The 15,291-nt window shown below is 50.7% G+C and overlaps 4 protein-coding genes across 4 annotated transcripts; all 4 read left to right on the top strand.

Moving 5' to 3' along the window:
• Window positions 1–1,977: 1,977 nt before the first annotated feature.
• Window positions 1,978–3,063, top strand: A1O3_00494 (uncharacterized protein; the record flags this gene model as incomplete). Its single annotated transcript, XM_007730644.1, has 2 exons — window positions 1,978–2,393; window positions 2,457–3,063. 2 exons carry the CDS (start codon window positions 1,978–1,980, stop codon window positions 3,061–3,063), a joined length of 1,023 nt encoding a protein of 340 aa, XP_007728834.1.
• A 758-nt stretch (window positions 3,064–3,821) lies between these two features.
• A1O3_00493 (uncharacterized protein) lies at window positions 3,822–4,574 on the top strand (the record flags this gene model as incomplete). Its single annotated transcript, XM_007730643.1, has 1 exon — window positions 3,822–4,574. One exon carries the CDS (start codon window positions 3,822–3,824, stop codon window positions 4,572–4,574), a length of 753 nt encoding a protein of 250 aa, XP_007728833.1.
• A 650-nt stretch (window positions 4,575–5,224) lies between these two features.
• A1O3_00492 (uncharacterized protein) lies at window positions 5,225–9,291 on the top strand (the record flags this gene model as incomplete). The annotated part of the gene is made up of 2 exons (XM_007730642.1): window positions 5,225–9,189; window positions 9,249–9,291. 2 exons carry the CDS (start codon window positions 5,225–5,227, stop codon window positions 9,289–9,291), a joined length of 4,008 nt encoding a protein of 1,335 aa, XP_007728832.1.
• A 5,800-nt stretch (window positions 9,292–15,091) lies between these two features.
• On the top strand, window positions 15,092–15,286 carry A1O3_00491 (uncharacterized protein; the record flags this gene model as incomplete). The annotated part of the gene is made up of 1 exon (XM_007730641.1): window positions 15,092–15,286. A coding segment is annotated over one exon (195 nt), but the record flags the coding sequence as incomplete, so codon positions are not given.
• Between the last annotated feature and the right edge of the window lie 5 nt (window positions 15,287–15,291).

Below are 15,291 nucleotides of genomic sequence, written 5' to 3'. Positions count from 1 at the left end.
GGATCGACAAATCGAACTTGCTAGATCGACAACATCAGAGGGCAGAGGGAGGGCGTCCCCAACCATGTCACTGGCTGAAAATAGTTGCTATGGAATATGTCAGCAGAGAGACAAGTACCAACTCATCGGCTTTCTCACCCTGTTTATCCCTATACTGTGAAGCTGCAATTTCGCTTTGTATAAGAAGATCAGGGAAGTCCAGTAGACAAGATGCAGCTGCGCAGTGTACAAATCCGCGTATTGCAGAGACGGAGGCCGAGGGCCGCCGAGACAAGGGGTTTCAATACAAACAGGGCGCTCGGAAGACACCTGGAGCATCCGAAGGCAACGTCTCAGCCCCATTGCCAGGTCGTCAAGTCCTTTCCATGACTTCTGGACAGATTGGATGGTTTCGTTGCCTAACGCCGCATTTTGAAGTGTGTCGGCCTGCTCCAAGATGGCTGGGATTCGTAAGCAAAGAAGAAGGAGTTCTTCATACACGTCAACAGTTCGTGGTGTCTCAGGCTCAGCATGTGCTGCCGTGCTGGGGAGAAGGACAGCCCGTCGCCTTGCAAGGCCAGCAAAGAGCTACACATCATGCAATGGGTCAGTTGAACCATCAAAGGCCGATCTGGGAACAGTATACATGCATTGGCCTGCAGGAATCTCAGGTGGAGAGAATGACCGCAGTCAAACTGGCGCGGCAATAGTCCATATGCTTTGACCAAGTCTTGACCTCCCTTGACGTGATTCATCCATGTAGTTGTACTCTCAAAAAGCTATCGTACCGTTTAGTACACGGAACACGATATCTATGAAGCCAGAACCAAACTGACCTGGTATAGAGAGAGCAGTGAGATTGCTGCAAGAGTCGCCGGAGGGTTTCGATACCCACGCGTTGAGATGGCTTGTCGAAGCTCGCGCAGAGCTCGAGCGTGTTCATGAAGGTGGTGCTTACCCAGGGTTGCATCTTTGTTGAAGCGACACATTGCTACCAAGCAGAATGCATCAAAAGCAGCATCCACCGCAGCATCGGTATTGATCAGGTCCGGGCCATCATACAGGAAGGACACATCCTTATGTCTGGGAAGGCTATTTGAGTTGCACGTCTCTGGCAAATATGCAGCCATCAAATGGCCCAGGAACTGACAGCGAATGCTGGGGACGCCATTGATGGTTTTCGGCAAGCCAGAGATGGCTCTATCAAGTTCTTGCCGAGGTATCAGGCTGTGGCTTTGACTCCGACGTGGCAAGCATAACTCGTCTCGCGATCGTCGAAGGGCTTGCCGCGTGGACTTGTCGCCGGTGGGGATCTCGCTCGATTTGTAGTTGACGAAGACACGTCCCGACACGAAACCCTCACATTTGATGTCGGCTTTGCTGCAACGAGCACACGTCGGTGTTTCTAAGCCACACTGCGAGGAATATGCCTGTCAGTTCTCACAGATTGCCTTGCCATTCGCATTCCGTGGAAACACTCACCCGAACCTTTCGCCTTCTACAAGTTATGCACCCCGCAGACAGTCCAGGTACTCCTACCATGGTGAGAGTGGCCGTGATACAGAACAGAGAAAGCGCTGTGTCGTCGGTCGTTCTCGGGGGAGTTGTCATAAAGCGACTCGAGGGACTACGGTAATCCCTGTTGCCGTCCCGCGATACGGAGCAGGACCGACTGTCACTGGTCCTCTGACCCCTGTCGCTGCTCCAACCGCATCTGGGGGCATCGTGCGAGCGTGGCTGGACTAAGGCTGTGGCCCAGGGGTTACCGTTGCACTACTCCATACTCCGTACAGAGTTCTTCATTCGGCATCACCAGGATTGTTGGCCTAGGACACGCCATGGCCTTGACCCGTGTATGCCTCGACATGGTGTCTGCGCAGCTGGAACGGTCGCCAGCCTCTGAGGGTATAAGAAGATGGAGAGATCACGACTGTCCAGAAATATTCCTCCTCCTTCTTTATCCTTCGGAATAGTTCATATATCTCATACCTATCAGTCATGTCTGCAGACTTGTACGACTGTCTGGTACTTGGTGCTGGCCCGGCTGGCCTCGCAGCAGCTGTTACATTGGGCAGATCATACCTCAACATACTCGTTCTGTCCAATGACAGATTTCGGAACGCAAACTCTGGCCATATGCATACGATGCCTACATGGGATCACGAAGATCCCTCCAAGTATCGCGCTGCTGCACGAAAGGAAATTGCCGACAAGTATAAGACCGTCACGTTCTGCGATACCGACATCACACTCCTTGAACCCGAGGCGACTTTGAGTGGATGGGCTCCAACACAATTCGCGGCCGTCACTGCGCAAGGCGAGAGGTTCCGAGGACGGAAGATAATCATCGCCACTGGATGCCAGGACATATTGCCTCCTATTGAGGGCTTCGGCGACGGCTGGGGAAAGAGAATGTAAGCCCGTGGCCCCAGCTGCTTCTGAATCGAAGGAGAGCACGCGGCTAACGTCGAGGATAGCTTTCATTGTTTGTTTTGTCGTGGCTACGAAGACTACACACACTTGCCAGTAGGAATACTGTGTCTATCGCAGGAACCCCAGAAGCTCGCCAGCACGCTGAGTATGGCGCTTTTCTCGACGAATTTTACTAGTTCCTCCCAACTACCTACCCTCTTGACAAACGGCGCCATGTCTCCGTCTGATGTTGAGGAAGCTGCAGCCAGGGCACCAATGCGCGGTACCCTTGGTTTGAAAATCGACTCACGGCCGCTCAAGAGAATCGAATATGATCCACATGAGCCCGACCAGATTGTCGTGAGTTTCTCCGAAGGCGAGCCGCAGACTTTCGGCTTCCTGGTGCATAAGGCGGACACCCAAACAATTGGCAACTGGGCGGAACAGCTTGGGATTGAGACGATAAGCTCGAATCCCAACAGCGATCTCAAGCTCGTCTCACCGCTGGGCGAGACCTCGGTGAAAGGGGTGTATGCGGCCGGCGACTGTGCCACGCCCCTCAAACAAGTGACCAACGCTGTGGCGATGGGCGTCATCGCCGGTGCAAGCGTCGCCAACGCAGTCAGTGTAGAGAAGATGATCAGACGCAACCAGGAGATAGGGCTGAAGTAGCTGCATATCAAGCCTGAGTCCGGGCCCGTCAATGGAAGGGTGATTAGCCAGATTCAGGTTCTGCTTTGGCGAAGTGACTAGGGTCGAGAGGGAGGTAGCGTTCAAAGTTTCCGAATCAAGAAGATTGCTGACTGGATGCCTCCCAAGCCCTTCTTCTTCGCTTATACCGCCAAAGTCTGTATCTTGTGAAGTTAGCTGACATGTGGCATGGTGTAGGACTATCAGGAAGGCGCCAGATTTCAACAATCAGGACTATATCGAGATTCGAGCTAGGTTCAGTCGGGTGCTAGCGAGGCAGCCTCTTAGCCGTAGCCCTGATTCCTCGCTTACAGGATGTGAGTGTTGCCTTCCCGCTCTAGCCGTACTCAGAAGCATGGTGCGAGGAAGGCGCTAAGAGATGTGATGACTTATAGCTTCGAGCAGCATTCGCTTCAACAACACGTCTGAAAGGTCACCAGAGCCATGAGGCTTCTCGACCAGTCTACCCTGACCTCCGCTCAATTTGACTGAAGACAGCTGACGGCGTGGCATAGCTTCGGATAGAGTGCGAATATGAGCTGCTTGGGATGATACCAGGTAGGTCAAGCTGACACCGGCACAATGGTGTATTAAAGGACTGCTCATTCCCTCTGGTGCCATGGATCCCCTTGGATCCCCTTGGATCTCGCCCTGAGTCATCGCACCGCACGTAGTCAATTTGAGTCACCTACTGCATTGAGGTTATCTACGGCCTAGGCACTGTGTCTCATCGACATCACATGAAGGCTCGGTCTGATCAATATCGCCGACATGGTCGAGAAAGACGACGGCGCCACCACAGCACACGCGATCTAGACGACCTCGAAAGGCAATTGCCATATTATGTCGCCCCTCCTCCTGTTGTTCACCGCACACTCGTCGGGCAGTATTGTACAACCGCTGAAACCGTCTCAGGCATCGCCACCTTCGCTGGAGCCATTACGTTGTCGACGCAGCTCCTCATTGAATGTCCTCAGAGCCGCCTACAGGCCTTGCTGGCACTTGCTTCACAACTGTTTCTTGCGACGCCACTTGTTCTGCTGGGCGTGGTCGCCGTCCTTCACGGCCGCGCAAACAGTCAAGCCGTAAGCTGGGACGAACCGAGCCGCGCCTTCATCGTGGCCCAATTCTTGATCAGCGGGATCATGGTTGTGGTCTCGTTCCTGCTCCTCGGCTGTGCAATCTATGTCGCAGAAGGGGAAGGGAGCGAACATGCAATTGGCCAATGGGGCCTGGCCTTGATCAGCCTGACCATGATCATCGTAGTCGTGGCTGTATGGGTGAACAATTCCACAAACCGGTTCTGGCGCAGCTTCTTGAAACTCGATATCCGCTACACAACGACAGAGATGTCCGACAGTTATTCGATTCAATACCTGAGAGTATTCCTTCTGACCTTTGTGCCACAGCTCGCGGTGGTTGGTTGTCTAGTTGGCTTCGGCGCAAGAAGGGCGGCGGCAGCCACGATCCAGTTCGGCTGCGGGTTCGGATGAGCTCCGAGGGGACCAGACATGACTGTTATTCCATGTGCGGACGGTAGTCTCGATATCCAGGGGGGGTTGGGGGTGTGCCCACTGGCTATGACACGAAACAACACCTTTGAACTGGCCAGAAACAATATCACCCCGCAGGCAAATGTTATGATGCTGTCGTGCGTGGTGTCAGGCTCACTTCGAAAAGGGGAGGGATTCATGGCAGTCCAGCGTGTCCGAGAGCGGCGTCAAAGGGCCAAGGCTGTACCTCCTCTTTGCTGGAGTGTATATGGGTACTTTGCCGACCGATCCAGGACACACGTCCCAAGCGAACTTAGATAGATGCCTGGGGTGAGGAAGGCATCTGGCATCTGGCATATCAGTACTCCGTACAGGAGGCTTGGGTAGGCTCTGACTGACCATGCTTAGCCATGTTGGAACCACGTGCTTGCAGCGCGATGCATATACACATCCACATCCAATCCTCTGCATTCCGTGGTGGGTTGTTATCCCTTGCGCGAGGCTGGCCAATTTCCCACATTCCTCCCTGGCTGGCTGCCAAACAGCCCCTCGAGAGTCTACCGCGACGGCCGCAGCGGCATCTCCACCAAGTTTCACCATGTTGCATCGCTGCTGAGTGAGTCGTGACGAGAACAAGAGAAAGATCCAAAATGTGGTCCGTAGCGCTTATCATCGGAGTCGCCGTCGCGGCCGCAGTGGTTTTGCTTGTCACCGGGGTTTTCCTCGCCGTCAGCCTCGAGCGGCGGCGACACCGACATATCATGCAGACCCACGGTCTATCGAGCAGGCTCAGCAGTTACCATCGAGCCAAGCTCAGTGCGAGCGAAAACAACTATTCTCACGTCACGGCGCCGAGGACCACTCTGAGACGAAGCGTGCAGCTCCCTTACGGTGTTGTTTCCATTGGATGCTTGGAGTCTGGATCTGGATCTCTAGCTGAGGAAGAGACAGAGACAGCGGTCGATCAGGCCACACAACTCTTGCGTGACAACCACCACCATGAATTGCTGCGTCCAAAGGAGAGGCGAAGCATCCGACGCTCATTCAACGGGCATCATCTCCATATCCCCAAGACACGTCGACACAAAGAAGTGCGAAAAGCAATGTCAGTCAATCAGATGCAGAGGTCTCCCCTCTCGGCCATCACCGAGTTCACCGATTCGCCTCCGTCCAAGTCGCCTGGTGTCGATGTCGCCGAATCCTCTTCCGACGCGAGACAGGCTGCGCCCGGTTTGGATTCTGGGTTGAAAGAGGAGCGCCAGATGTCAGTGCAATGGCCCCTGATTGTGTCCAAGACACGACCGTTGGACGCCACGCCCACGGCAGTCATGTCCATGGCTGCTCGGGCAAGTATGCTCATGCGTATGGGAGGAGGAATGGCCCATCCATCGCAATCCAAATCCAATCTTGGTCCAACTACAACGACGGTCCCTCATTCTGTCAGCATGACCAGTACAATCTCGTCAGCCCCAGACGACCCCCTCCTGCCGCTGCCGATGATAGACGGGTACAAAAGTTATAGGGCGCATGGTCTGAATTCAAGGGCGTCAAGTACCAGCTTGGAGACTGTTGGTTCCTCGGTGTTAGGGGCCAATGTGGGCTTAGGCCCCGGCTCCCTTTCGAACCGGGGAACAGAAGTTCTCATGCCCGGCTCAGAGGCAGGCGCGAAGTGCTATGGACTTGACGCTTATCTGAATCGAAAACCATCGACACCTCGACTTCAAGTACCATCGGTGAAACAGACCATCCATGGCCTCTGCACTAGCAAGCCTAGCATTCATTCCCTCCACCCGAGCTTCGACATGAACGGATCGAGTCCAGACCCTCTCGGAGATGCTTTCAATCATCATCAATTGCCTGGGATGGTCGGCCGCAATCATCATCAATTGTCCGGGATGGTCGGTCGCGAAGAGTCTTTCAAGACGATCGACGCAAGTCTTTGGGACATCCTGGCTCCATTGCGAATCCACAAGACCCGTTCAGGAGACACAGGGACCAAACCGGCGAGACATTCAATGTTCGAATCGTCGAAAGCTCCGCAATGGCGGGCGGTCAGCGACTTTGTGACGACCAAGCCATCCGACACATGTACGGGGCCTCTCTCTCCCGGTGACACTATCAAGAGGCCAGCTTCGGTGGCGACAGGGAACCCTCTGCGATGGGACCGACAGGCGAGCTTTGCAGCGGCCAGACACTCGTGGTGCTCGTTGGATGAGCCACGGCGAGGCCATCGGCGCCAGAACTGTGTGCGAATCACCAATCTTCCCGCCATCGAACCAAGGCCAAAGCTGATTCGGCAGATGCCTGAACTTGAAGAAGAGCAGCAGAGTGGAGATGTGATTGATGTTGATGAGTATGGCCATGACCATGGCCCTGGCGAGATACCACATACCGGGGACTGGCTCAAGCAGCAACATCAACAGCAGCAACCGAAACTACATGCCGCCATACCAAAAGAGCAGACAACAATACCGAGAGAACAGACAACAGCAATGGCCCCAGAGTCGGCCGCCGTGACCCCATCCCCTTTCAGAAACCGGCCGATTCTGACACCGTCCTCTCGGCCACTACCACACCAGTACATGCAGACCTCTAGCAGCGTGTCCTCAGGCATACCGAGAGCGGATTCCGACATTTTTAGCCCGGCACACATGGAACCAGGCCCGTCAATGGTCTATAAGACTTCACCACGGCAATGGGCCTTTTCCTTTTCGCCCAACCCGAACCTGAGAGACAACGTCAGAGTCAATGGGAGTTCGCCCAACCCGAGAGACAACATCATAGTCATTGGGAGTTCACCCAGCCCGAGAGACAACATCAGAGTCAATGGTAGTCGTAGTCCACCATCTATACTCGCATCTGAGGCCCAGACCCAGCCATTCGATTCGCCAACTCTCCCTTCCCCAGCGCTGAACTCTTCCTCGTTATATCCTCGGAGATCTCTGGTCAAAGGACCCCGTAACCCGCGTGGTTCAGGTTCAGGTTCATGCAAAGGGCTCCGGAACCCGCGTGGCTCAGGGTCAGGGTCAGGCTTAGGTTCAGGTTCAGGTCTACGCCTAGGCTCAGGTTCAGGCTTACACTTAGGCTCAGGGTCGTCTCCGAGCCCATTGCAGAACAAACAACACAGCTACGCCCTCAGCAAGCAACGAGGCCGATCCTCTGGCTCTGGCTCTGGCGGGGCGGCGACAAAGGAAAGGGAAAGAGAAGTAGACCTGCGAAAATCCGTCATGGTGTTGAGGAGTATGAATTCGGAAGGACTGCTCGACCAGCAGCAAAACATCAACATTGAGTTCTACCGCAACATTGGTGTTGGTGTTGGTGTCGGTGGCAATGAGCTTGTTGGTGTCGATGTTAATGAGCCTGTTGGTGTCGATGACTGTACTCCTCACCCTTCGTACAAGCTCACCCTCACCCCGCCGATGAACAAGCGTGTCAGCGGGCTACGGCACAGCGGGGCCTGCGTCTCTACAATGAGTATGATGAACACGAAGACATCGCCGACTTTTGGTATGAACACGAATACATCGCCGACTCTTGGGATGAGTATGAACATGAAAACATCGTCGACTCTTGGGAACATGAACACGAACACATCGCCGACTCTTGATCAAAACAAAAACCAAGACAAGGACAGAACGATAGACAGAGATCGATCCAGCCCGTTGGTCCAGTCGACGTCGACGGCGACGAACGTGGCGAGGGGAACCCTGAACCTACATCGACCCAAGGCTGGCGTTGATGTTGATCATGGTGTCGGCGTCGGTGTCAAGACCATCAACTCTCTCACCATCCCTTCACCGCATTTTGGTTCTACCGCCATATCAGCCTCGCCGTTCGCACTGTCTCCGCACTGTGGTACTACCGCCATATCAGCCTCCCCGTCCGCACTGTCGATCTGGGAAGACGCCAGCGTGTGTGGCGACAGCCCTGAGCCGGAAAAGGAACTCCACAAACCGCAAATCAATCTCGACTGGGAATCGGGTCTGCATGTGACGCCGCTGGTTCTGCGGACGAAAAGCAATCTTCGGGACGATAATTGGACCAGGGACCAACAGGAGCGACATCAGGAGCAGCAACAGCAGCGACACCAACACCAACAACAGGCTCAAGCCCAGCGCCCCATCTCTAATCAACGCGCCGGCCTCCCAAGACAAGGCTTTCATGATACAGCACTGTCGCGACCAAAGACACCGAATAAATCGTACCCATACCAATACCCGTACTCAATCTCTCCATCGCCGCGTGTCACCAGTATCGCGCGGTCGGGGCCCGGACCAGGCATCTACATGTCCATGGATGGCGTCGATCTCGATCTAGATAACGAGAGTGACAATGACAACGACAATGACAGTGACGCCGAGAATGTGAACAACTTTGTCAGCGCCGGCGCCGGTACCAACACCAGCACCAGCATTAAGGATTCCCCATTGACTTTGAATTTGACCTCGGATACGAACACAAACACGACCGCGAATACGCACTCGCACTCGAACTCGAACTTCAACTCCAATTCGCGTCTTGTCCAGCGTCTCGAACGTGCCGTGAGCAACAATCAACGGCAGAATTGGACGAGGCTCGAGAGCGCGTGGAGTCTCAGTGCCGGGTCGCAGACGGGGTCCCAGACTCAAAGGCATAGCCACAGCCATAGGCACAGACATGCATATGCAACCATAGACATGGACATCAGCACAAACAGAAGCGGTTCAATGGCACGTAGGGGTGCTAGTACAGGTACGAACACCCATGCAGTGAGACGGACTGGTACGGATGCTAGTACAAGTACGAACGGAAATGGTTCAACGAGACGGACGAACACGGACACAAACACAAGTCCGAACACAAACGGTTCAATTTCAATAAGACAAACAGATCGTGACGCCAAGACCTATCCGACAGACTCGACGAGACAGAGACAGGGCTATCGACATCAACATACGAATACGACGGCCAACCGAACCTGGACTCCAATTCAAACCGGGAAGAGGGATGCTTGTGTATATGCAGATTCAGCATCAGCATCAGCATCACAGTCAAATTCACAATCAGCGCCACCGTCACCTGCAACTACACCTGTGCCTGCGTACGCACCTGCAAATGCACAGCGTCACCATTCACCCCAGGTGAAAGGGGTAGGGTTGGGCCTGTTCCTGGGACACAACCACAACAGCAACCATAATATGATTTCAGCCTCGTATCGTTAAGTAGAGATCTAGGATGGGTATCACCTTCACGTTCACTTTCAGGTAGAGATCCAGGACAGGGGTTCACTTTCAATTTCACTTTCATTTTCAGGTAGAGATATCCAGGACAGGGGTTCAATTTCACTTTCAAGTAGAGAGATCCAGGGCAGGGGTTTACTTTCACTTTCACTTCAGGTAGAGATATCCAGGATAGAAGTTTTTAATTTCAATTTTAGATAGAGATCTAGGATAGGTTTCACTTTCACTTTCAGGTAGAGATCCAGGATGGGTATCACGTTCACGTTCACGTTTACTTTCACTTTCAACATATCGTTATGTAGAGATCCAGGATGGGTATCACTCTCAATTTCAATTTCACTCTCAGGTAGAGATCCAGGATGGGTATCACGTTCACGTTTACTTTCAGGTAGATAGATCCAGGATAGGGGCTTACTTTCAATTTCAATTTCACTTCCACTTTCAAGGCATGGCAAGCTATTACAGCTAGAGGATCCTATTCACCAGGCTTCGTGACAGACAGCGAGATCTTCGGTTGGAGAGGAGAGATACTCTATCTATTTACTATCTACTATCTACCTTACTTCGTCTCTGTCTCTGTAAGGTAGCGATAGGGGTGGTGGTAGCGGTGAAGGGGAAGGGGAAGGGGAAGAGGAGGAGGAAGGGGTTTATATTCTCATTCTAGTGGTTTCCCCTGTGCCTTTGCCTTTGCCTTTAGGTTTGAGCGATACTACACCTACACCTACACCTACACAGGACCAGGATCTCCAATCTAATTACATATTTGATCTCTGTCTTTGTCTTTGTCTTTAGCTTTAGATTTTTCCGGCCTTTCCGTTTCCGTTTCCGTTTCCGTTGCCGTTTCCTTGCCCCTTAAGGATCTCTATCTCATCTGTATATACCTACTACTACCCTACTATTGGTCAATTGAATCTGAATCGAAATCTAAATCTAGATCAAGATCAAGATCAAGTCTCCGTAATTCTACTTTTTCTTTTCGTCTATCATACCTACTCCTCCTATAGACCCATATGCCTGTGCGTGATCTACAGTAAACTCCTCCTATAAACCTATATGCCTGTGCGTGATCTACATGATATAGTAAAGTACATAAGGGCTTTAGGCCCTGTTCATACCCCGTACCGTACCGTACCTTAAGTATGGTAATAGTATAAATTAGCAGGTAGGTAGGTACGGTAGTAATAGATCTAGATCTAAGATCTGTGCTATCCTGTGCTGTCTTATACTGTCCTATACTGCTGGTGCTTAGAATCTAACTCTGACTCGGATTCTCATTCTAATTCTAGTTCTCACTCTGACACCGTGACAGACACGGACATAGATACGGATATATATATATATATTATATATACCCCGAACTGTGCTATGTCCTTTCCCTTTTTCGTTCAGGAAAGGGAGCGCGGCCGCTTTAATTAGGCATGTGACGGAGCATCGAGGAGGCCCGGCCGAGCACGGGAGAGTGCCGCGGGAGCTACGGCAGAGTACGTGAGAGCGCGCCCGAGCACTAGACGAGCCGTAGAGAGCTTTATCTAATACCTGTTGATAGAAGCCAATTCGGGCTTAGGGGGCCCCCTTTAGGCCCCGACGATAAGCCTCCACTACTATACTCGGCGGCGAATCTTAGCCTCTCTAAAGTCTATTTCTATTTCTAAACCTAAGTATCTCGCTATTTAACGCGTATCGTAATTAAGTTATTCTAAGCTATAGTCATATAATCCTAAGCTCGGCTTAGCTACTACTAAGGTATAATAAGTATAGTTCTAAGTCTTTAAATATTTTTATAACTTTAGTCTTCTAAATTCTCTATTATTTATTTAGTCTCGTTTAACGTCCTTCGGGTCACATTTAAGGTCCCACGTAGACGCCAGCTTCCACTGGAAATCCCTTACGATTCCTCCTCTTCCTGATTAACTAGGACCCTAGCCAACCAGCTTCTATAGACTCAGTCTATCAAAGTTGACCATCTTCACCACTATCGCCAGCTGCCTGGGTTCAGATGGCTTCAGCTAGCCACGACTAGACACCTCCTAGCCCTCTCACCCTCTCCCTCAACCACGAAGTCTCTCCTCATTGTCGCTTTCGGGTTCAGGCTCCGCTGGCTCCTGCCAATTCTCCTCGATGTTACAGAGATCGTACTGCCTGAGCAGTCCGGTTCTCTGTACCATCCTGGTTGCCGCCCGACAACCTCTTTCTGTACTCAAGAGCGTTTTGAGGGAAGGGCGGATGCCTTCCTTTAAACCGCTTTCGAGGCATTCTTCCCTCAACTCTACCCAGGTCGGGCTTAATTACTAATACTATAGATTACTTTTCTTAGTAACCGTAACTATACGTAAACTGTCTCTATTAATATAAATAGTTATTTATAGAAAACTAGACCGAGGAAACTATTAAACTAATAGTACTAGAGTAGTTTAAACGTATATTTAGAGAAGCTATCGAGAGATAGTTTTTATCGCTAAAGTCGGATTCCTACCGCGTACTAGTAACCGTATATTCTTTATATCTTAATTATTAGGCGTTTCTAGCGATAGAGTTATATATAGGTAGATATAGTATAGAAATTAGGGCGAATAAGACTTATAAGAGTAGAATACTAAATAGTAATTATTCTTTCGCTACTAGAATAGAGGCGCTTTTATATAAGTATAGCTGTCACGAATCAGGTTGACCTCGGGGTCAACCCCCCACCAGCAATGAACAAGCAAAGGCTACGCAACAGGAAGGTATAGCGATCACGTGGCACGAGGGCACGTGACGTACTCAGTGGGATCTTGTGCGCTCCGTGTGCTCTGTGCAGAGCACACGAGAGCACGACAGAGCAGCACAGAGCCACACGAGAGATCAGGACTATATAGCTACGCTCCTTTCCCAGATATCATTTAGGACCTTCATGGTCAACTTCGCTCTACCTCTGAGCATTAGGCTCATGAGAGCCTGAACCAGGACTCTGCAGGGAGTGCCTGGTAGAATACACCCATTCCGCGTTGATGTTTCCCTCTTTTCAAGACCCCTACGATGTTGAGGCGCTCAACACGGGACACGCCCCGGCGTGTCGGCTCAGATCGTAACAATAGCTATATAAGAGAACGTTAGAACGAAGTAAACGATACTAACCTTATAGAAATTAATTAGTTAACCTAATAATAGCGTATATATACGACTAATCGATATAGAACTAGCGAGAGCTATATGTCAGGAACCTAACCCAGAGAAGGGAAACCTGACCTGTTGACATGCATACCTACGGTCTAGCAGAGGAAGGCAAAGAGGCAGGTACACCGAGACATGACACGTGGACATGAAGGACCATGATGTCACGTGACCAGTGGAAGTGATCTGTCTGCTCTGTCGCTCTGACAGAGCACCAGGAGCACACAGAGCAGGAAGGATTATACGAGTTTCCTATGTCTATATAGTCGTGGGCTTCACCCACCTTTCATAGCCTTCCTTCGTAGTCAACTTCGCTCACAAACTAGGTGATACATTTCATCAATAGTTTTCGTTCTGAATACAGACACCCTTGCTCTAGCATACGCATCGAAACATCTTCTTCCGCACGTCAGTGAACCTTGCTCGAACACGTGACTCCTTGAGGAACGATTCGTGACACTATAGAGCTATATAGATATTTATTCTTAATAGAGAGCTAACGAAATTAAATAGAATAGCTAGTATACGGGATTTTTAGCTAGATAAGAGCTTTAGGCTATTTACTACTACTTAGGAGTTAGTTAGAGAGTATATAATAATTTTATATTTTAATCTATCCTTCTACTATTAAGTTAATACGTATAAAAGCTACCGATAAAGTAGTCTATAGCCTCGGTACGATGGCCTCCTTAGAAGGGACGCGAGTTAGAGACGTAAGAACAAGCTTTCGGGGAGTTAACTACCGGTTATTTAAGATAATAGAGTGTAATTCCGCTAGGGGTCCACTTACGTATTTAACTACTATAGCTGTGTTTGTTGGCTCGGGCGAGGACTAGCTTACTAAATATAAAGCTGTAGGACTAATATCATCTTCGGATAATCTCGTCTACTAGGTAATCGAGCCGTGGCGATTTTAGATGTCTTCGTTCGGTAGCGACAGTAATTAGTAGAAATAGATACACTAGTCTGATTCGTACACCTATAGGCCGGAGTATATTAAGATAGCGAAAGTCGTCGGATGATATTACTAGACCACTTTAATTACTTAGAACCTCTAGAGAGCCAAGCACCTTTCGAAATTAGATGTATCTAGGTAGACTAGAGCTTCTTGCGAGTATTCTCGTCCTTATCCTTAACCTTAAGTATTCAGCGCTGACCTAAGCGAGTATCCTGAAGATACTATTACTATTCTCGCACCAAGATTAAGATCTAGTGGGCAGCTGGGATGGGTAAACGTATTTAAGGGTTAATAACATCTTATCCCGTATATTGCACGCAGCCGAAAACTAACAAGATGTTAAAATTCAGCCGCTCTAGAAGACGGTATTAGCGGAACATATTAAAGCCGACTACACTTTGTTTTAGAAGGACCCGTATTAAGGAGAAAGAACTATCGAGAATACGGTTGGAAAGCTTTAGTAATACTAGAGGCCAAGGATCTCTCGGTAATCCCATTACGAGTATTCTATTACTCTTTACACGGTAGAAATTTACTCTTAGGTGGCGCTATTATCCCGTTCCGTGGCACCGCTAGATCCTTCTCCGAAAGACTGTGAACCTTGGGGTTAGTCTTAGGCCGCGCCGGTTTGACCTTGACGCCTCTTTTCGTCTTCCTTCAACCGGGGATTATCAGGCTCTAGGGTAGCTTCTGGAGTTGTTAGGCCATGGACTTGTCGTGTCTCAGCAATCTTGTCACTAGCAGCAGGTTCAGAGGGAGAGTTGCGCCATGTTTGGACACCAACGTAGGCTAGTACTAGGATTCTGCCGCACAGATGTCTCTGAGAGAAAAGAATTTCACAGACCAGTTTGGGTGCATATACTGTGTACAGTAATGTGCGAAATCGAAGTCCGGTCTGATAACCTAGAGAATCGATGATGAGCGGCAGGCCCCGTGCCGGAACTGCGCTATACTGAATATAGCTTAGCCCTGTGGCACCTAGTTGTCCATTGACAATCGAGGTAGCTTTCACCGTATTGCATACAAAGTGCATTACAAGCAGAATAACGTCATTTAAAGCGCAATTAAATGTCTAGTTTGCCCACGGGAGCTTAGCGTCCCGGCTGGGCTTCCGTGACGCTATTTAGACCCGCCCAACAATTTGTGTCTTTCTATTCATGAGCCTTCATCGTCTCGAAGCTGCACTTCCAATGTCGGTGATCCCCAAGCCGGAAGTTTTCGATCCCTGTGGAGATCTCATCATCCTACTCAACAGAACGGATCAAGCACCGGATGATGGCCCCACCGATGGCCCCACCGATGTCCCTACCGATGTCCCTACCGATGTCCCTACCGATGTCCCTACCGATGTCCCTACCGATGTCCCTACCGATGTCCCTACCGATGTCCC

This window comes from Capronia epimyces (assembly GCF_000585565.1).
Source record: "Capronia epimyces CBS 606.96 chromosome Unknown aczIQ-supercont1.1, whole genome shotgun sequence".
NCBI classification, from domain to species: Eukaryota; Fungi; Ascomycota; class Eurotiomycetes; order Chaetothyriales; family Herpotrichiellaceae; genus Capronia; species Capronia epimyces.
This window is presented reverse-complemented; position numbering and strand designations above follow the sequence as displayed.